Below are 21,348 nucleotides of genomic sequence, written 5' to 3' on the forward strand. Positions count from 1 at the left end.
GCTGTGCTGTCCTTTATATGCAAATGTGACACCTCAGACACACTGTCAGGAGGACAGGAGACTGGCTAATTAGCATACCCAGGAATGATTGTTCTCTAGGACCAGTAGCACACCATCTTAATGAGAATGCTAGAAAATGCAGGTCTCTGTAACAAAGGTTGCCAGGGGCAGAGAAAACTTTCCAAATGACTGTGGAAGGGCACTACCATCTAAATAGCAGAAGGCAAAGTTACCTAGAAACTAGCGCCTGAGGAAACCTGATGAAAGAAATCCATCATTAATTGTAAAGCCTACCTTGTTTCTGCAGTTAAAGTCAGAACATTATTTAGGTAGTCCCTCATCCAAGCAGAAACTGCCAACACGCTGATGGACATTAACTGGAAGGAAAAAAATACAACTTGGTTACCAAGGACTTATGCAGCATTTCTGCTAGATTAATGGGGGGGGGGGGAGGAATTTTTGTTGCATAATCATTATGTCTTTTCCTAATTACCATTTACCACCTGTTGAAACTTATTATTACTATAAATATCTGCCACTCCATCTTGTAATCATGTCATCCACTAAATAGAATGTCACTAAATAGGACATAGGTAGCTATACTATTAAATGGCTGATTCCAGGTTTAGCACAGGAATTGAACAAGATGAAGAGGCCCTAGAACAACTAAATTACCAAATGTACAAGATGAGCTTAAATGTCATACATAAAGCAAGGAAGCAAGCCAAAACTACTGATGTCCAAAAGGTCACAGGAGCTAACTTGAAAGGGCTTCCATTGGCTAAAGTTTGAACAATTTGAGCATAAAAATACTAATAATAATAATAATGAATGCAATGGTTTCAAACATCAAATATGCTAAACTATCTTAATTCATAATAATGTTTAAAAAAACCTCACTGGCCATCTCAGTAGGATGCTGGATACTCAACTCACTATTCAGAAAACTGATAAGAATCCAATATTTATCCTATCTTTCCTATACAAACTAAAGAACGAAACACCTAATGAAAGTTTTTATAGATGAATCTCTGCTAATATGTGAAGAAAGCATGATAGAGTATCACGATCTAACAACGCCTTCTGAAATGATGAATTTCTAGGCAAAGATCCCCAACGGCTGCCAAAATTATCAGGTCAGTGGTTCTCAGTCCTGTCTGTACATCAAAATCACCTAGGACTTCTAACAAAACGACTGAGCCCAGATCCACCGTGGACCAATTCTTGGGACTGGGGACAGGGTGTCATAAGTGTATAAAGGATCCACAGATGTGTAGTCAGGGCTGAGAATTACTGTGTCACAGAAAGGCTGATGGGGGCTTTTAGAATGGAGAGATCAGGCTGACACAAAATACCAGACCCCCACTGATAGTCTTAGCATTGCAAAATGGGACAACCAGATATACTGTCTCCCAACATGATGCAATTAGAAGTACACAGAGATACTTTTGAAATATCTCCACCTAAAAGTCAAACCTGAATTAAATCAAGGTTCCAGCTCTATCGTTTTATAGGAATCACAAGGAATAGCTTTAAATGTGTTAAATGCTACGAGGGGGATGCAATCAGCAAAATCAAGAATATGAGAAATTTTACGAGACACATGATCTCATTCCTTCAATTAAAAAAACAAAACAAAATAAAAAACCTGGCAAGTGGAACCATTAATAAATTAATAAATAAGAGAAACCGTTATAAATTAAGAGACTTAAGAGATTGCCCAACGCAATGTGTTGACCTGCACTGAATCCTGATTCAAACAAACCAACCCCAAAGAGACATTTGCGAGATGACTGGAGACATTTTAACATGACTGAATACTTGAAAATGTTAAGAAATGATTGTTTATTATTTTAGGTATGGCAGTGGTATTAAAGTTTCTTTAAAAAGAGCCTTATCTTTCAGAGATGTATACTGAATAATTTGATAATTAGTCATGAGGCTACGGTGATAATTACTGAAACTGGGTGACAGGTAAGTGCAGATTAATTATACTGTGCTTTCTACTTTTGTACGTTTGAAATTGTTCATAATTCAAGGTTTTTGGTTGTTGTTGTTGGTTTGATTTTTGAAGTGCAACTATCTAGATCATGTTCAAAAAGAGTCTCCCTGGGAAGCTTTCCCAAAAGCTGAAGGTCAACCCCTAAGTGCCTAAGGTCTTTCCTATTTTGATGAACATTTTCTAAACTTATCTTCTTTAGCACAACACAGTGCAGTTCTCCTTAGCTTGACTTGTAATAATTCCTGGCACCTTAGTGAACACCAATTACCATTATGTGCTACAGATTAGCTTTAAATGATGAAGTAACGAATATGCAAGAGAGGAATGTGTCTGTGCTGATTCAAGCAGCGGCTGTGAAACATGCTTTCTGGATAAAGGCACCAAGGCAACAGAACACATACAGCTCTGCGACCTCTTATACAGTGAGGTATGGCTACCTGCCTGGAAGGTCAGCCAGTGACTTCATTTGGCCTCTGTTCAGCTACAAACATTTATTCAACACCTACTATCTGCCTTGTACTGTCTGCTAGATTCAGAGACTCAGCAATGAATCAGAGAAGCAAGATAGCAGGTTTTGTGGAGCCTCCTGTGAGACACAAGGAATATACATATAAATCAGATAATTACAGACTGGAAAAAGGGCCATGAAAGTCGGTGTAGAGGCCTGACCACCGCATTGTATTTCTGAAGCTGATGTTGAATAATATTGTATGTATATATATAATTATATATACATATAGTCACGGGACATGGAGTAGAGAGTGGGAATGGACTCAATGGAATTGTAATAGATAAGCATGATATCGGGGGTGGGAGGGCAGTAGATGGGGGAGGGGGGCTTTATGAGGGTGAAAAGGGTAACTATTGCATTGTTCTGTACACCTGAAACTAACAATAAAAAAAAAAATTGAAAAAAAAAAAAAAGTGCCATGAAGCCCAGGAAAGGAAGGTCGCCTATTCAAGGTCTTACAGACTCTAACAGGCAGAGCTGGGATTCAAATCCTCCCCTTCAGTGTTTGGGGCTTTAGGTTCAGTCACTAACTGCCCTCCAAGTTTAGAGACGAGCGTGAGAATACCCACAGGCAGTGAGGAGACCAGACTGGACAGCATGCAGGCTTAAAAACAAGGAGGGTGGGGAGGTAGACTATAGTGGTTCGGTTCAGTCGGAATGTCCATACTATAACCTTTAATCTTTAGTGAATAGAGGCTAAGGGATCGATGGCCTAAAACAGTTAGGAACCCTGGGACCACAGTTCAGGGGAGAATTAGGCCAGTTACTGCTATCCTCATTTCTGCTGGGATGAAGAACAGATTGTAACCCTAATAAAATTATCCAGTGAATTAACCATGCTTCCAGCTTCTGTAAACTTAATGCTTTAACATCTGTTCCTCCTGTTTATGCTGGGCGCACCTTGGTCTGGGCAAGCTGATAACATGCCTGCGTTACCTTGTCTTGGCCACCTGCCTTCCACCCACCTATAGGAGCAGTCCTTCTCCCGGGGATGCATTTTTCATTTTCAAATGCAAACCAACCAATCGGCACCCACACCCCCAGCCACCTCCTTTACTGAGCTCTCTCGCTCTGAGCCACTCTACACCTGCTCTAATCACCCCAAGGTCCAGGCCCCAGGCAACCAGAGACAGTCCCCACACTCCAAATGCTGTTGAACTATTCAAATTAGCCAATCCAAAACCGACTTACCCTGCCTTGCCTGTTCCCTATCAAAGAAGCCACCATAAAAGTATTTGTCTGAGTCCCCCACCTCTCTGCCTTGTGATGGACCCCAGAGCCTCCCCTCCTGGCCTTCTGTGATGAGACATGTACTCTCTTGGGATATGTGGGTGTAATCTACTACTTTTCCAATGGCAGCTGTCTCCTGATGTGTTGGCCTCACCATACCTAAACAATAACAGAACCTATTGAAACACACAGGGCTAGCAAGGAACCATGGAATACTTAATTAAATCTGGGACTATGTGTTCTCCCTCTGCTTGGCTATTTGTGGGTCTTTAAATACCTTGTAAGTTTCATAGAGACAGGAGACCTATTAATATGTGCTATTTTATTTAATTACCTCAAATTCTCTTGCAGTTATAAATAATTCTCTCCTCTCTTTATGATTCTTCAAAGTAATAACTGACCTTGGGTTTCTCCATCCTCTACTTTTTACACGCTGTTTAGCCAATTTTCAATATCATAGCTCTAAGACAGGTGTCAATAATAAATTATCAGATTCTTCATTTTGTGTAATATATTTTCAGTGGTTGTCATTATACACAGTTCTTCCATATATAACAAAAAAAGTATATTTCTTATAAATGACATATTCCAAAACACTTCTAGTATGATAGAATGATTAAGAGCATGGGTTTTGAAGTCATTTTTCCATGTAAAACATAAGTATTGATCAGCTGCTCTTTGCCAGGTACTGTGCGATATGATGGAGATACGCTGGTGGCAATAACACACCGTCTCTATTCTATGGTGAAATTTACTGAGTGACAAGGACAAACATGAATCAACTCATCAGAGATATAAATGCATAACAGCAAACTGTAATGAGTGCTGGGAAGAAAAAATACAAGTTGCTATAAGAACTCCTTTTGGGGTGGCTGACCTACCCCATGGGGTCAAAGGGGCTTCTCTAAGACAGCTGGGAACTGAAGGATAATTGTCAAGTTCATGGGAGAGGAGGAGGTTAAAAAGAACATTCCAGTCAGAACAGCAAAGGCCCGAGGTTGGAAAGCATCATGACATGTTCAAAGAAGGGAAATTGGCAGGTGATAAGAACAGAGAGCCAGGCAGGGGCCAGGTCACAGTCTTAGAGATCATTTTGAGGCATATGGTGTTGACCATAAGGACAGTGATATGCCACTGATTCAAAAGGCCTTGGTTTGAATTCCAGCTCTGCTTCTTTTTAGCCATATGACTTTGGATGTGCCATTCAGTTTTTCATAAGCCCTGGTTCTCTCGCATATAAAACGTTATAATAATAAGTCCAACTTCATAGAGGATTTAGTGATGAGAAAACAGAGTAGGATGCTTATACATAGCATCCAGTTTTATCTTAAGTCACCTTTGACCTCAGGGCTTTCTCTTAATCTTTCTTAGTCAGCTTAGGAGACAAGACAACTCTAAAATCAGTTCCAAATGGAAACCTCATCTATTGGAAGGTCTAACAAATGGGTCAAGGGCGGCGATACAGCTACCTACTGGACCTCCAGGGCCATTCTCAATTTTAAGGCCTCTAAAACTGAACTCACCACCGTGCCTCTGGAAACTGGTGTGCCTCTCCCTCTTTTTCTTTGGTATCGTCAATGCTTCAATCCCATACACTGGCAACTTGGCAGGCAGCCTGAACCTCTCCCCTTCCTCGGTCCCACATCTAATTATGTTCAAGTCCTCCAGATTGTTCCTGCAACACGTCTGAATTCCCCCCCCCTTCCTGTCACCTCTGGCTAGTTCAGGCCCTCCATCTCTCGCCAGGCAGTCATAGTCACCTTATAATAGAACGCTCCACCTCCCAGATTCCACCTTACAGTCACCCTTCAGCTAGCTAGCTTTATAAGACAGAGACCAAGTTCTTCTGCTTATGAACTTCGAAAAGCTGCTGCTTATGGCTCCTCCTCAACTCTTACTTCCGCTTCCCCCAACTCTCTCCTAGAGAATCAAGTTTAAACTCTTGAGCAGGACACACTGTCCCTCGGCAATCACTCTTTAATCTGTTTCCTGCCAGCTCCTTCCCACACACACTCTGTACCTGGATGACAAAATACCTGCTTGCATTTCTCCAATGTGTACTATGCAGGTATCTCAAAGCCCCACGTCTGTGCCCATGCAGCTCCCTCTGCCTGGAACGCTATTCCACCCCAGCCTTTCTGTCCTCACAGGCACAGCCACCTTCTGTTGAAAGACCAGCTCAAATACCGGCTAGAGTGTCAAGATGTCCGCTCAACTCCCTTTCCCCAGCCAGAGCCTTGTGCAGACTTCAGAGAGCAGTTATCTATAGCTTCCTATTTTACCCACCCTTCTCCCTCCTCTAGAAGACACAGACCACTGCTTAGAGCCGCATCACACAGCACAGGTCCAGGCCCAGTCGTCAGGCCCAACATATGTTAAATGAGTGAATGAGAAAATAATTAAAGGGAGAGGATGTCAACTTGCTGGATAAACTATTAGAGAACTTTAGCAAAATTAGGAGCTACTCTAAGAAGAATGAAGCTCTCTATATAGCTGGAAGTTTTCCAGTAGAGAGATGCTTGCTGAATTACCAAATCAGAGATTCATATATCAGGTCAGAAGCTGGCTTAAGTGTTCTCGAAAGTCCTTTAAACTACAAACTTTGCATCCTACTTGGCCCTACTGTTTCGTATCACAGTGGTAACCCAAGCATTGTAGCTGTACACGGAACATTAGTCAAAATAAATAATATCAACCTAAAGCCTTATCTTATAGTAAACAAACAAGCAACTCTGAGAAGAAACTGCTTTTTTTTTTATGACGGTATTTCCAGCCACATTAAATGTCTGAGAACCATTTCATTCTCAAAGAATGATTTTTATACACTGGGGCTGAGAAAATAATAATGGTAACAGGAAATATAGTTCAAGTTATAGGAAGAAACTAAGCTCAAATAAGATGAGGTCACCTCAATGACTAATCCGGATGTTATTAAATCTAGAAGCACTAATTATGCAAGTAATTCAGGACTCCTTACTAATAATGGTATTTTCTACTAATTTTCCAGGTGAAAGTAATTCTTCAACTGTCATTCACCATGATTAAATTATTAGGAGCAATATAGTTCCTACGTAACTAGCTTTATAGCTTCCTACATTGTCTCCCATATTGCAAAATATTATTTGTAGTTCAAGGAAATATTTAGAAAATAACACAAATATTACTTTAGAGAAATACGTTTAATGTACTACTTAGCAGGATATTTGCCATAGCTTTCCTTGAAAAACATTTAGAAAATGCTAGCTCTCAACAAATACTTACAAGTATGATATTTGCTGGGTTGGAGATATATTCTGGTTTTGCTTGAATCTAATTATGTAAAAACAAGTATTGAATCAAGTTGTTTTCTAAATCAGAATATTATGTGTATGCACAGTCCCTAAATTTGTTATGAAATGTATACTTACAGCTTCAGCACATGGTAAAGTCAAAGTCAAAAAACAGATTTCTAAATCCTTCAACTGTCTGCCTCCATAATATATAGTCTCATATAAGGTGACAGCGACACCAATCATTTCTGTTCAAGGCTGACAGATATCTAAAACCTCCTACCTGAACTGTTCCTTTTATATGTCAGATCTGTTAGAAAAGAGCAAATGCAGAAAAGAAACTGGGAACTTACAGTTCTGTCTCTACAGAGAACTTAGAGAAGCGATTCCCAAGTTTCTTTTCCTCTTAAAAATGGAGAAATTGGAATAGGTGTTTTTAAAATTCCTTTTTCTTAAAAAAAAAAAAAGTTTTCCATTGTTATTTCTTGAAATGTAAAGGTAAATCAATTCTTGATTATTTGGAGGCTGCAGCCCAATATCAGCGCTCCCCAGTAACACATCTGTTTCATGTCCCTGTGCCTGCTCCCTGTGCCCTCGGTCAGTCATGCCTTACCAGGCCCTTCCAGGGACGAGCAGCGAGAAAGAGAGCAAACACGGAATGCTTACTGGAGAATGCTGTGGAAAATCAGGCAATGTAAGTGATGGCTGAAATGAGTTCTGAAGATTACTTGTGGGTATCATTTAAGCATCAGCATCTATTAATTAGAGCTGAATCAATCAATAGCACCTTGGAGCTGTTCTGACTAATAGTTTTTATAGATCATCACGCTGCCTGGTGATAGGGAGACCATACATCCTGCTCAGCCCAGGATCTAAGCCTCTGTAATCCTGGCATAATTAGTATTAGCAACATCCCCTCCCTTCACTTAAATTGTCCTGGTTTCCATGACAAATTATCTGGTCATCCTACAGGGACTTCAGGTAAAAGAAAGGCAGAACGCCTCATTCTGCGCCGCAGTTGCTATGCAGTCCAATGCTGTGAACTCCACCCTCACTTCCCCAATGGCCCAGCCTGTGATTGTTCTCCATGGGGACAGACGAGGGAGGGTCCACCGCTCCAGTCCGCAGCCGGATGTGTGCTCCATGCTCTTCTCCTCAAAATGCATTCCTTAAAAAGCATGCAGTTTATCCAGCTTCGTCAGCTGAGCAACACTATAAAAAAGTGCATCGGCTTTGTTCCTGAAACTACAGCTTATCTATTTTTTTTTTGCGGGGGGGGGGATTGGGGGATGAGAACAGCGCTGGGGAATTGGGGAAGGGGAACAGACAAGTTGCTGTCGTTTTGTTCTTCAGTCTAGTTGTGGAGGACCTTGCTTCACTGGCCCAAGTTGGCACCATCATTGCGCTCTTCCTGGGCAAGGCACATCAGTTGCTGACTTCTGGACAGCCGCTCATGGCAGCTGCTGGCCGCTCATGCTGTCTGTTGGCTACACACAGTAGCCCATGGCAACCCACTGCAGCAGGGGCTGCAGCCTACGCCATCAGCCCAGCTCCAGGTTGAGCTGTTGTTCAGCATCTTAGCTGTAGAGGGCAGTGTCACTGGCCCTCATATGTGGGATCCGAACTGGGGCCCTCTGGCGTCCCAAGCCAGCTCTTAACCAATGTGCCACTTGGCCAGCCCACTAAAGCTTATTTTTAAAAAGCACTATCATTTGTTAGAGGATTCTCCACTTTTCCTTAGGAAGAGTTAAAGAAAACTGGAATGCCTTTCATAGGATAAAGTGGAGGGCATCAATTTAAAAAGTAGCACTTGACTGTGACGATATGAATGCCATGGGCATGCAAACGTCTACTTGGCAAGAACGCCTGTAGGGTGTGCGTGGGTCAGACACATAAGGTTTACTGCGGACGGCAGCAGAAAAACAAAGGGAATGTGGAGCCTTCCGCTGTTTCATCGACTTTGCATGTTTCCCCAAAGCGTGAATGAGATCTCCTGACCACTTTTTCAGCTTTCTTTTCATATGTCATCAGGGTAGTCCCTCTCTATTGCTACCATCTTGAGGAATTGTAAGTGAAAAATAATGACTCATCTGCTGATGAGAAACGGGAGCTTAAAACGACACATGGGATATTATACTTTTAGAAAATAATAAACATATTTGATGAATGTGCAGTGTGCACTGATTTCAGGAATTTCCAAAGAAAACCATATTTACCCGTATATTCGTAACAGCAGAAAATGACCATCTAAGAATGGCACTCATATCATAAAGCCACAGAAGTTGTCATTAAATTGGAGGAAAGTGTTCATTTATTTAGATGATATGCCATCCAAATAGAAATAGTGACAATGTGACAAATTTAAAGCTAAGATAACCCAGTTCCTTGCTCCATGGTGTCCAGAATGTGAACTACGGCTTGAAACGAGTAGTAGGAGCAGTTTACTCGTGCGGACCAGGTGCCCCGCACCCTCCCCATTACAGACGCACCACACCCATGACAAACCTACAAGGTCCAGTGTCTGTCTGCCAACCCAGTAGAGCTGTCCTGGGATAGTGCTTCTTCATGACATGGAAGAACACTTAACAGATGGCAAATCAAGGTGACCGGATGCACAGCAATTAAGAGAGTACAGAGCATTTGTGATTTGGAATGTGCTATGGATTTTTCCTCTTAGACATGTCTATTTTATGTATTTTTAGTATTTTTAGACATACTTTTTAACTAATAATAATAATCACTCAGATTGATTTTCAACTCCCAGAACAGCAAAACAAAATTGGGTAGGTCCCAGTGTTTCCCAATGTTATTTTTCTTTTCCCTAAAATCCTTGTGTGGCAGAGAAGGGGAGAGAGTATAGTAGAAATAGACGGTAAAAAGTCTATTAAAAATGCTGAGCAAAGAGTAAAAAGCTGTAGGTCTTTTTCTTTTATTTTACATGAATTATATAATAATTTGTCCTTAAATTAATTCAATGTATTATATACTTTATGAACATGATTTACAAATTAGGAAAATGTATGTCAGAAAAGTTAGTAGCCAATACTTTAGGTAGAGATATGTAGGAAGACGTGCCCAATAATTGATTATGAAGAATTCAACCAAGATGGTGGGCAACTGGGTATGAAATTCCTGAGTTTTAAAATGCACATTGAAATTTTATAGACATGAAGATATATCTGAACTTTTATTAACTCAAGTATGTAACATAGTGGCAGGCCCATTCTTAATATTATATGAAACGATTCCAGCGTAGCCCTTACTCATCCCGGTCCTGTCGCCACCATCGTATGGCTTACAAAAATAAAACGGCTACAACTCTTGATCTCACAGGTAATGAGAGCAGGTTACTCAATCTTGCAAAACCTGAGGCAAGTACAATCGCCCTCTACATTTTCAGCCGGTGATGTCTGGTTTAAGAAGTGGGGCTCATATGCTGTGCTGGTGGGTTCTGCTTCTAATTCCAACAGGAATGAAAAACAAGGATAAAAGCCTTGCTCCTGGAGATGTGGACCAGCAACATCCGCATCACAGAGGAGCACTTTAGAAATTCAGACTTTCAGGCCCAACCCCATGCACACTGAATCAGAATCTGCATTTTAACAAGATGCCCAAGAGACTGGGCACATGTGCGCAGCACATTTAAGAAGCACTGCTGTGGAGGACTTGGAGTGGGCATCAGACAGCTAATCCTTTCCTACTGAAGATGTTTATGTCGCTGCAAATAAATTCCCCACCGTTTCCAGAAGTACAGCTCCTCCCCCACTTGGAGAAAAAAAACAAAACTGGACTTTGCATCCCTGTTTTATGACTTACTAGCAAGTTACTAAACTTCTCTATTTGCCTAAAAAAAAAAAAAAAAACAAACAAACTATTTTCCAGGGCTGTTATGAGAATTACATGAGAGTAGTGTAAGAAGTGCCACATCTGTGCCCGGCACAAAGCAGTAAGCTGCTTCTGATTCAGTATTGGTAGGAAATGAAGGATCTGCCAACACTGCTTTAACACTGAAAGAATAATGCCAAGTTCCCCAAAGCTAGCATATACATTTTATACAATTCCACCAAAGTCCCACAGGTATTTTTAATTGTATAAAATAATCTTAAGGTCAGTATAGAAAAAGAAACCTTTAACCAAGACAAGAAAGATGGGTGCTTTAAGAGAACAGAACAATATGAAAGAATATACCCAATTCTAGAGAACAATTCAATTAAACAAAATAGAAAAATGTGTTTCTTATATAGCAACAGATAACATAAATGAAAGCAACAAACAATAGGGCAAACCTAAATGGTAAATATTAAATATTTAATGAATGTGAATTATGAAATTTTATATATATATATATATATCATGCTTACACTCACCGGTAGTGGAGGAAGTAAAAATAAAGTGACAGTGACAGTGAGATAACACTAAACCTTTCAGACTGGCAAAACTTAAAAAGTTCCATGACACGAACAAGATGGCAACAAATATTTGTGTGCATACAATGAGCGTAGGGGTACTCATATTTCTAGGGACTAGATTCCCAGGACAGGTTGCTGTGTCAAAGGAATGTAATGATGGTAACAGTAGTAGCAGTATTAGTTACAACAATTACAATAACTACTGTTACTACTACGAGCATACTTGTGACTCAGCAATCCTGGTAATCTACTTTCAGGAGATGATTATTCAGCATCATTACTGTAGTAGCAATAGTAACAACAATAAGTACCACTACTACATAGGTAGCACTTACTAAGGGCCACTGTTCAAGCACTTTACATGTATCAACTCTAATCCTCACAAGAACTCTAAAAAAAAAAAATTGAAACTATCATTCCCATTTTACAGACTAGGAAACTGAGGCACTAAATAGCCTGGCAAACAGAAGAATGTTAGCTATTTTGCCATTGTTGTTACATATCCTCAGATAAGCAATTCCACTCCTGTGATTATAACCCAAATGAAAAAAACAAGTTAACAAATGAATATCATGAATGTACATCTGAATGTACATGAATGGGTATATATGAACAGGTATGAGTAAATATATCTTTGTATGACATAAAGGAAAACACAGGAGGGCGCATACTAGGCAGTTTATGGGGATTATTTTGTTGGAGGGAAGGTGATATTGGGAGAAGGGGACTGCTGGAGAAAGAGGAAAATAATCTCAATACGGAATTAGAACACACAAGGAAGGTGAGGAAGGTGAAGTACAGGATAACAACTAAGAAATACCATTTTACATTCTTTGGGGACACAAAAGCCCTGGAGGAGCTTAATGAGTAGGTATTCTTAACCAAATTCCATTACTCAGGAGAGCCATATTTTTGTTACATCATTTGGATTTTCTTTCCCCTACACAACACAGATTATTCACGAAATTTCTAAAGCATTATTTTTTGTTGAACAATAACAAAATAACAAAACAAGAATAACAAAAAAAAATTGCTCATAATTCCAAGGTTCAAAACTCAGTAATTATCCATGTAAAAGTACTAAGAACACGAAAGCTGAATTTTGCTGCTGGCACTGTCACTATGGGATTATTTGACCTTTGGTAAGTCACTAACCTACACTTAAGTTTTCTCATCCACACAGTAAGGAAGTTCAACCAGGTCATCTTTAAATCCCCTTTTAAGGTTATCAAAATGTGATGATTCTGTAATTAAAAAGCATAAAGTAGGAAAAGAAAACTAGTAAATTGGAGTGATAACTATTATACATCTTAAAGAAACAGTTTGAATTCTTAATACCATATAGCTAAGGGAGTCATTTAATGACCCACTTAAAAATGTACATTTTTAGAATTAAAACCTGCAATAAGATCAATTAGTGATTTTACATTTTCAAATGGTGAATTTAACTACTCAATGCTTTAATTTTCATGTGGAGAAAAAAATGTTCCCAGTTTAGATATCTTTCAGATTATTCACTAAAGCAATGCTTAATTTGTCACCTTCAAATGCAGCCATCCATAAGTAGTTCAACCAAAATGTCATCCTCTAGAGACCACATGTAATAAATAGCCCCATGAAAAAAGGCTGGTCAATGCCAGCCAGTCAGCCAAATAAATAAATTATGCATTAAAATTTCTAACAGAAAATTCTGAATATGCTATTAATAGAATGCAAAATTGGCAACAAAAATTATCTGCTTAAGCATGACAGCTTCCTGAAGCAACAAAGTTTTAATTTTTATATTTCCTCATAAGTTTTATAAATAATAACGTGATTATTAATAACACTTCATGAAAATATGTCTAGGTGCAAAGCATAAAAAGTCACTAGCTCATGGGGCATAAAGATTTCCATGAGCTTGTTAAATTTAATGTATTTTATTTCCTTAAATGGTTATGGGGTTTTCCAAAAGCGTACACAAAATTCCTTAAAACTTTGCCAACTTAGAAATAGTTACAGGAAAACCACCTTTTCAGATTGATTGGGATCTCCTAGAAAAATCTACCCAGTCTTTTTGGGTAGGCTATCTTAGGAATTCCCACAAAATAAAACTTAAGACTGCTGGCCACAACCAGGTTTTAAAGGCTAGATGACGTAAGGAAACAATTTATGGCTTGCACAGTTATCTGAAATTCCTGAAAACAAGCAGTTCCCTGAGCAGTGTGTCATCATTGTCTTATCTACAAGCACAAGCACGTGCATTTATTTATATCCCTAGATTAACTTCAAGTCTAATTTTACTGCCACTCGTACCCAGGGGTGGATTTCTTTTTTTCAAATGGGACTTGAGCGAGCTCAAAGGCATGTTAAGGTCAAAATGTACTTCTCTGAAAAGTAGAAGGTGTGATCCCAGGTAATTCATTAATGCTTAACCATGCCCTTCGGCGCATTACGTCGTGGCTGCAGGAAACCCCGTCCAGCCGGCCCCACCTGTTGGTGGGGTGGAAGAGCGGGACTTACCCAAAAGAGCAGATTGAGGGCGTACAGCAGGCAGCGCAGGCACTTCACGGAATCTTCTCTGGCCATTGTGAGCCCCGGGAAGGAGAAGCCCCATTCTTTCACCACATCCTACCCCACCGGGCGAAGCAGCAGCGATCTGCAGGGGGCGGGGGACAACCGGGAACGTCTCACCACCGCGCTCCGCGCCCCCAGCCCACCCCTCCTCTGCCAGCCCTCGGCTGGGTCCACGGTCTGGTCCGAAGCCCAGTTCATTCGAGACACCGCTACATCGAAAGTCATTTGTTCAAGTTATAATAGTAACCTAAACTCCCCGAAATTCCAAACCGGCTTCAGATAACACCTGCTGAGAAGAGACAAAGATTGACCCCCGGGATGAATGAAGGCGCACAGTGAACTCGCGTTCTCAGGGGACACGCGGCATTGTCCTGTGCATCCTGATGAGACGCTCTTTAAAACCTCCCTCGATCCACGCCCCTCCTCGGGGACAGCTCAGCTCGGAACTGTCCCAAAGGTTAGAAACCGAACTACCCTCTGGAGAGGTCGCGGGCGCCGCGGGAGACTCCGGGGGTGCGAACGTGCCTCTCACGTGGATGATTCTTGGGCCCCTCCACCGCGCACCCCCCACCCCATCCTGCAGCTCCAGTGTGAGCGCGAGGCACTGGAGGGGGCGCAGCGCTGAGCCGGGATTCCTCCCGGCGACTAGGGTTTCTTTGGGAGAACGTGAGAAATGATGTTTCAGCCCCGGAATGATGGATTAGCCTGGGGCGGGGGACGGGGAGTGGCGCAGGGGAATTAGGGCCGGTGCAGCTGTGCAGACGCCGGGTTAGTCATTCCCGTCCCCTCCCCCGGCCCCGGCCGCTGCCGCGACCCCGCGCTCCCAGCAGCGAGGAGCACAAAGCCGAGCGCGGCCACCCGCCCCGCCACCGCGTCCGCGCGCCCCCGGCAGGGCGCGGAGGGAAGCGCCGGCGGCCGGGAGCAGAAAGGCAGCCCCGTGAGTGCTTTAGCACACAGCGCCCGGGGCAGCCGCCAGCGGGCTGGCGGGACAGCGGGCAGGAAAGACGGCAGACGCGCGGCCACTCACCGTCGGCGCGAGGTTCCGCGCCCCACGCCCGCCGGGGGACAGTCCGGGACGCACGGCGGGGGCTCATCGGGGCAGGGACGCTCCTCCCGCAGAGCCGAAGGGCTGCATTGGCTCCAGCAGGAGACGCTTCCTTCTCTTCCTCTCCCCCCGCCGCCGCCGTCGCCGCCTCCTGAGAAAAAGGAAAAAAAAAAAAAAAAAAGAGTCCTGGGCAGCAGTTGCTGGAAAGTCTCTGCTAAGCCACCTCCCAGCGCCGCTGTCCCTCCCAAGTCCTCGCCAAGTCCGGACGAGGCAGCGCCGGCGGCCGGGGCCAGCTGCACAAACTCTCAGCGCATGCTCGGGCCGCTGGCTGCAGGGGTTGGATCTTAGTGGGTGTTTCTGTCCCCTCACCCGGCGTGAGCCCCTGAAGGGGACGCCTCACCTCTACGAGACAAAGTCCAGAAAGAGATAAAGCGTAGGCACTTGGGGGAAAATCCGCACAGTAAACCCCTTTAAAATGGTGGTGTCAGAGCAGAGGAGGCTGGGTTATAACCATAGGGAAACAGGCTTTTATTATATGAAAATATTTGTGTTTGAGAAGGGGGGTGAAGGAGTGGCCCAACCCAATTCCAGCAATGAGAAACCAGTTTTCACAACCTTTCTGGGACTTCCTCCTGTGTCGCTAATTTGGTGCCCTATGATCCTTCTCATTGCTTTGCTGCTTTCCCTGAATTAAAATTAATAATAATAATAATAGTTCTTCCCCACTTCCACAGTGCACTAATAGCATTTATGGAAACGCTGGAGTAAACGTGTCCAGGTTTGCTGACATCCAGAATAAGAGTTTTTAACTGTTTCACAAGTAATACAAAGTTTGCAAAATTTTCTCCCAGTGATTGAGCTTTCAGTGGGTGATTTATCTTGAATTGTGCGCATAGTAATGGGACTTTTTTTTTTTTAGCCAGAAATTCAGAAAGTATTAAAGTAATAATAGGAGACTACCCTTCCAAAAATACCTTCCCATTTAGAAGTAAGAAGTTGAACACTTAAAAATCACACCATCATATTCTCCATATAAAATGTTGATGTTTTATGCCTCATAATAGTCCACGTTTCTATGATTATTTCTGTGCATATTGTGTGGCAAATAAATTTTCACTAACAAATCTGAATTCCCTGAAATACAATCCACATCTTTAAGAAAACTTAGGAATGTGAGTCCTTCTTAAATTTCTTTAAGGGAAAAGGAAAATTGGAGCCCCTTGTCCACTATCGCCTGACTAGGGTCAGTTGCTGCATGACCAGAACAATGATGAGACACACACTCATTTGAATAGAAGTAAAACCAAGACTAAAAGAGACCCTGAGTGGTCTGGGTTAGAGTTAGGACAATTCTTGGTAAGCAACTTACTAAGCCAAATAAATGTAAGGTAGCAAACCCAAAAGAGCACAAAGATAGCCATTCACACAAAACACCAAGAAAAATGTCCAGCCATTCATCAGATGACTCTAACCCTGCCAACAAAGCATCTTCTGGAATCATGGTGAGTAAAGGAACCCACTTTCAGTGTCTGTTTAAGTTAGGATGTATGAAAGTTCTAAGCAGATAAGTGCTGAAACAACCCACCATCAGAATGCTGTTGGCACCACACAGTCCTCAGACAGAAACTTTCCTACATTGAAATTGACAAAAAGTGCAAATAATTCCCGTATCACTGAACAGAGATCCTCTTCTATTTTTAGAAAGCGGTTAAGTGGCTTCCAGTAATTCATAAACTTTTACAGGCCCTAGAATAATACAATTTTAGAGGAAGGTGCTTTAGAAGTACGTATGACCCCCCCCCCTCCTTTCAGTAAATAACATGGAACCAAGGGAAGCTAAAGGAGTCACTCGATATCATATCTCTAGTTAAATCCAATTCCAAACTGAAATCCAGAATCATACTCTCTAACTAGTACTCTAGTCCAGTGATTCTCAAAATGGCTGTATGTTAGAATCACTCAGGAAGTTTTGAAAAAAAATCCTAATGCTCGAGCCATACCCCACACCAATTAAATCAGAATGTCTGCAAATGGGACCTAGGATTTTTCAAAGTTCCCAAGTTATTTCTAATCAGCAGCAACATTTGAAAACCACTGCAACACTTTACAGATGCCTGAAAACTAGCAAAGCAGTCTTTTGGGTTCAGCTAGAGCAAATCCTTCACCTCCCTCACCTGTGAGTTGATAAATTAAAATTAATATCCCTGTTTCACAAGTTAAGAAGGAAACAGAGCTGTACTTACTGCTATAATATTTCTGATAAACGGTCATCAAAGTCTGTGGCTCAACATTTCAGTGGAGGAGACCTCAGCACATCTGAGACATTGCAGAAATGGGCAGTTTTGATGGTTTAAACCTGACCATACCTCCCTCTAGTAATCCTCCCATCAACAACTTGAGGGCAGGTGCTATTTCCTCCCTCTCTGATTTTTCTCTTCTCCAGGATTACAGAAGCACAGTAAGACTTGACATCACAGCTGTCATTTTGTGGGCTCTATATTTCGCTCTGTGAGAATAATTATTTTGTGTGTATGCACAAACGGAGGGTAGAAGAATCCCAAAATGGGCATGACAACTTGAATTTAGAATAACACACTAGGAAGACTGTATGGTCTATTTATTGCCCATGAGGCAGAAACGCAGTTCTATAGCTGTGTATGCTTCACTAAGTACCTTCTGAGTGTGTGTGATACCTACTGAAGATGCTAAGATACTAAATGTAAGTATGCTGAAGATAATAGGAATAAGATAGGTCCTTATCCTCCAAGAAAAGGCAGAAGTATTCTTTTCAGTTTAGATGATAACACCTGCTATTTATGAACAATCTCATATGTGTCAGTTCCAGAGTCAGGAATAAAACTCAGCTATGGAGTAAGGTAATACGCGTTCCTCACTGCACAAGGCAACTCATTCGTCCGTAAGTTTTTCTGCTCTCTCTGCTCAAGTTGTGCAGAGGGAAGGAGCCACGTGGTCTCCGGTAGGATGCATGAGTTTCTACTGCTTCTTAGTATAATACTTACAGCACATTCAAGACACTTCTTCACAAGCAATACAGGAAAGAGACATAATACGTTCTGAGCAAGTAATATGTGCCTGATGTACTAACTGCTTCTCATAATTCCTCATAACTACACAGTGACACACTGAGTCTCTGATTGCTCCAGGGTCACCCAGGTAGTTAAGTAAAGAAACTGAGTTTCTAAGATCTGTCTGACTCTTTCCACTGTTAATCTGCATTACTATCATATTTCAAATTTGGGTGGGGATTCATTGACAAGCCTCAAGAAGAAAAATACTCTGGGCATCTTTTATTAGTTCTTGAGAATATGAGGCTGAACTTCAAATATATACACTCAGACTGTGACTGGTAAATCTTCGCCTTTTATTTCTGAAAGAGTAGACCCAATAGGACTGAGTAAAGCCTTTCGTCATTGAATTAGATAGACTTCTTCCAATGACAAACTTAAGGTTGGCAACTAAAATACAGAGTTCCAGGTGGATTAGAATGTCAGATAAACAACAAATATTTTTTTAATATAAGGATGTCCTAAATATTGCACAGGACTAATTCATGTTGGATATACACGTACTAAAAAATAATCATTCATTGTTTATCTGAAATTCAAATTGAACTGTACATCCTGTATTTTTATTTGCTAACTCAGGCAACCCTATGGGAATTAGAAAGTTCAACTCAAAGTGCCACAAATATAAGCATATAAGTAAAGGATATATTAGTTCATATAAGAGTAAGCCTCAATTCACCCACTCAACAATGGCATCAAGGAATCGATTGTTTTCTACCTTACTCTTCTGATATACGCAATGTGTCAGCTAGTATCCTTGAGCTACCTCTTCTCGTGATCACAAGATGGTTGTGCAAATCCAGCCATTGCATCCCATTGCTACTTCTACAGGAGGAAGAAACTATCTCCCTTAGGATCAAGGAAACCTCTCCCAGAAGTTTTGCAGCAGATTATGCCTTATGATTCATGAACTGGAAGCTCACCACATAGTTATGTATGCGCCAATTATTGGCAAGAACCATGGGGCTGCCATGACAGGTTTAAAGCAATCAGGATACATTCCCTGTGCCTGGGGCAACCCTTCTCTGAAGCACATGGCCAAACAGAGGAGGGCAGATCACTGAGTACAGTCAGAATTTTGTTTGAATTGTGAGGCGTAAAAAGGAATCGATGCTACCATCCTCTCTCCTGTTCACTGCCAAAACAACCCAGCTTTCAGCCAACTACTTCTGTGGCACGTCTCAGCGAACACCTTTAGTTACTGAGAGAACCACTGACGCAGGAACCTAGTGACAACAGCAGGGGACCCTAAGAAAACTTTGATCACCCAATTTCCATCCCATTCCATAAGCTTACACCCTGTACTACACTTGTATTTGTACACCATACTGTTGATCAAAGGGTTACCCCAATCATCACCCTCATAGAAAAACCTTAGAAGAATTTCTTGTTAACAGTATATTCAAACTTAGCCTCTGTGCAAAATTCAGAGATTTGGACTCATTTTGCCAACTGACATTGGTACAAATAATCCAGACCTATTTAATAAATATTTTTTGAATTGTTACTAAAAACTCAGAACTGTGCTAGGAGATACCAAAAGTTCTAATATAATTTTGACTCTCAAAGAATTTGTAATGCAATTAGCATACTTCCTCTTCAGAAAGCAAAACTTAAAATTTAAGAACTCTTTCCCTTCGTACAAGGTTTTAACTTAACAATTCTTTGAAACAAACTACACAGAAAAGGAAGGAATACAGGCTCCATTTACAAACAGCTGTCAAACCCTACTTTTCTTAGAAAGGTTCGTCTGGAATTATTTCATTATACCGCTACCTCAGCTTCTTGTCATACCCATGATACAACAACGAGGAGAAAGATAAACAAATAGTTACCATGAATATGAATCATTTGTCTTCATCTGCTCTTTCTTCAATTCACTTGCTGTGTTTTAAAACTTTCAGGTTATTCCAACAGCACATTAATAAAACATTTATTTATTTACTCTGGATAAAATATGTAATCTTAAAATTTATTTTCAATTGGCTAATCCAAGCTAAGTTTTCTTCATTCTACCATATGTTAACCAACCATTTTATGTAATACAAACAATTGTGATTTTGTGATTATAATTCAGCCTTTACCAAAGTTGTATCATTGAAACTTAGACTTTCTATTCCTATGTTATTATTTGTGTGTCTGTGTATTAGCCATAACCATGTATGGCAAACTAGAGTTGTAGTCAATTTTCATTTCATATTTTGTGCTATGAATGCATAAATAATTGACAGATGAATAAGAAAAAAAGCTAGTGTTTCTGCTTTCTTTCAGTGATAATGCTATATTTTTTTCATTGTACAGAACAAACAATTGTTATAATGTTTACTATCTCTGTATTGTCAGTATTCTTTCTTAGAAAGCAGTATTAAGGATTACTATTCAGAGAAATAAGGGAAGAGACATCATTTCTGGGACATAAGACATCCATATATAACTCATAGAGTTGGTTTTAATAACTTTCAAGCATTTCTATCATTTGAGTATATCAATTGAGATTATCAATAATATTACTCACTGTAAATGACTAGAAAAAAAGATTTCAAATGTAATATATTTGGTTTAGGAAACTTATACATGTTTTCCAAAATGACTAATAGGAATTAAAGTATGTGTTTTCTGGTGGGTGTTTTATATTGATGGTGTTTTATGAATCACTGTCACCTTAGCACTAGGTCACAGAGTGGAATCTTTCCAAGTCTGCCCATGTGGAGATGAGTTGGTTTTCACTTCAGGGATGGTGGCCTAAAATATGGCAGCAGCTGGCGTAGGCTGCAATGCTGATCATATGTTAATTTAATTACTAGATCCCAGCTGCCATTTGTTAGATCAGACATAAAAACTGAGAATATATCAACCAAAATTATTACCTGTTTATACTTTTTCCTTCTTTTTTAAATTAAAATTTATCAAGGTAACAATGGTTAGTAAAATTACATAGGTTTCAGGCGTGCAATTCTATAATACATCATCTATATATCACATTGTGTGTTCACCACCCAGAGTCAGTTCTCCTTCCATCACCATACATTTGACCCCGCTTATTCTCATCTACCACCGCCCTCCCCGCTTACACTCTGGTAACCACTAAACTATTGTCTGTGTCTATGAGTTTTTGTTTCTTTGTTCGTCTTGTTCCTTTGTTGCTTTCAGTTTTATATCCCACATATCAGTGAAATTATATGGTTCTTGACTTTTTCGGTCTGACTTGTTTTGCGTAGCATAATAATCCCAAGATCCATC

General features: G+C 40.8%; 1 protein-coding gene across 3 annotated transcripts in view; it reads right to left on the bottom strand.

Annotated features, from left to right (window-relative positions):
• TSPAN12 (tetraspanin 12) overlaps window positions 1–15,911 on the bottom strand; it is a 74,627-nt gene extending 58,716 nt beyond the window's left edge. The window contains exons 1-4 of one of the 3 annotated variants that reach the window (XM_019668215.1): window positions 15,423–15,911; window positions 15,005–15,173; window positions 13,924–14,059; window positions 295–377 (exon numbers count right to left, since the gene is read on the bottom strand). In XM_019668215.1, the coding sequence (XP_019523760.1) occupies window positions 295–377; window positions 13,924–13,989 (149 nt within the window). In that variant the 5' untranslated portion in view covers window positions 13,990–14,059; window positions 15,005–15,173; window positions 15,423–15,911. Of the gene's footprint in view, window positions 1–294; window positions 378–13,923; window positions 14,060–14,224; window positions 14,404–14,451; window positions 14,815–15,004; window positions 15,174–15,422 lie in introns of those variants that run through there. The other 2 variants (XM_019668216.1, XM_019668217.1) reach the window with 2 other exon arrangements.
• Window positions 15,912–21,348: the final 5,437 nt, after the last annotated feature.

The sequence above is a fragment of the Hipposideros armiger genome, unplaced genomic scaffold, assembly GCF_001890085.2.
Source record: "Hipposideros armiger isolate ML-2016 unplaced genomic scaffold, ASM189008v1 scaffold_521, whole genome shotgun sequence".
Taxonomy (NCBI): Eukaryota; Metazoa; Chordata; class Mammalia; order Chiroptera; family Hipposideridae; genus Hipposideros; species Hipposideros armiger.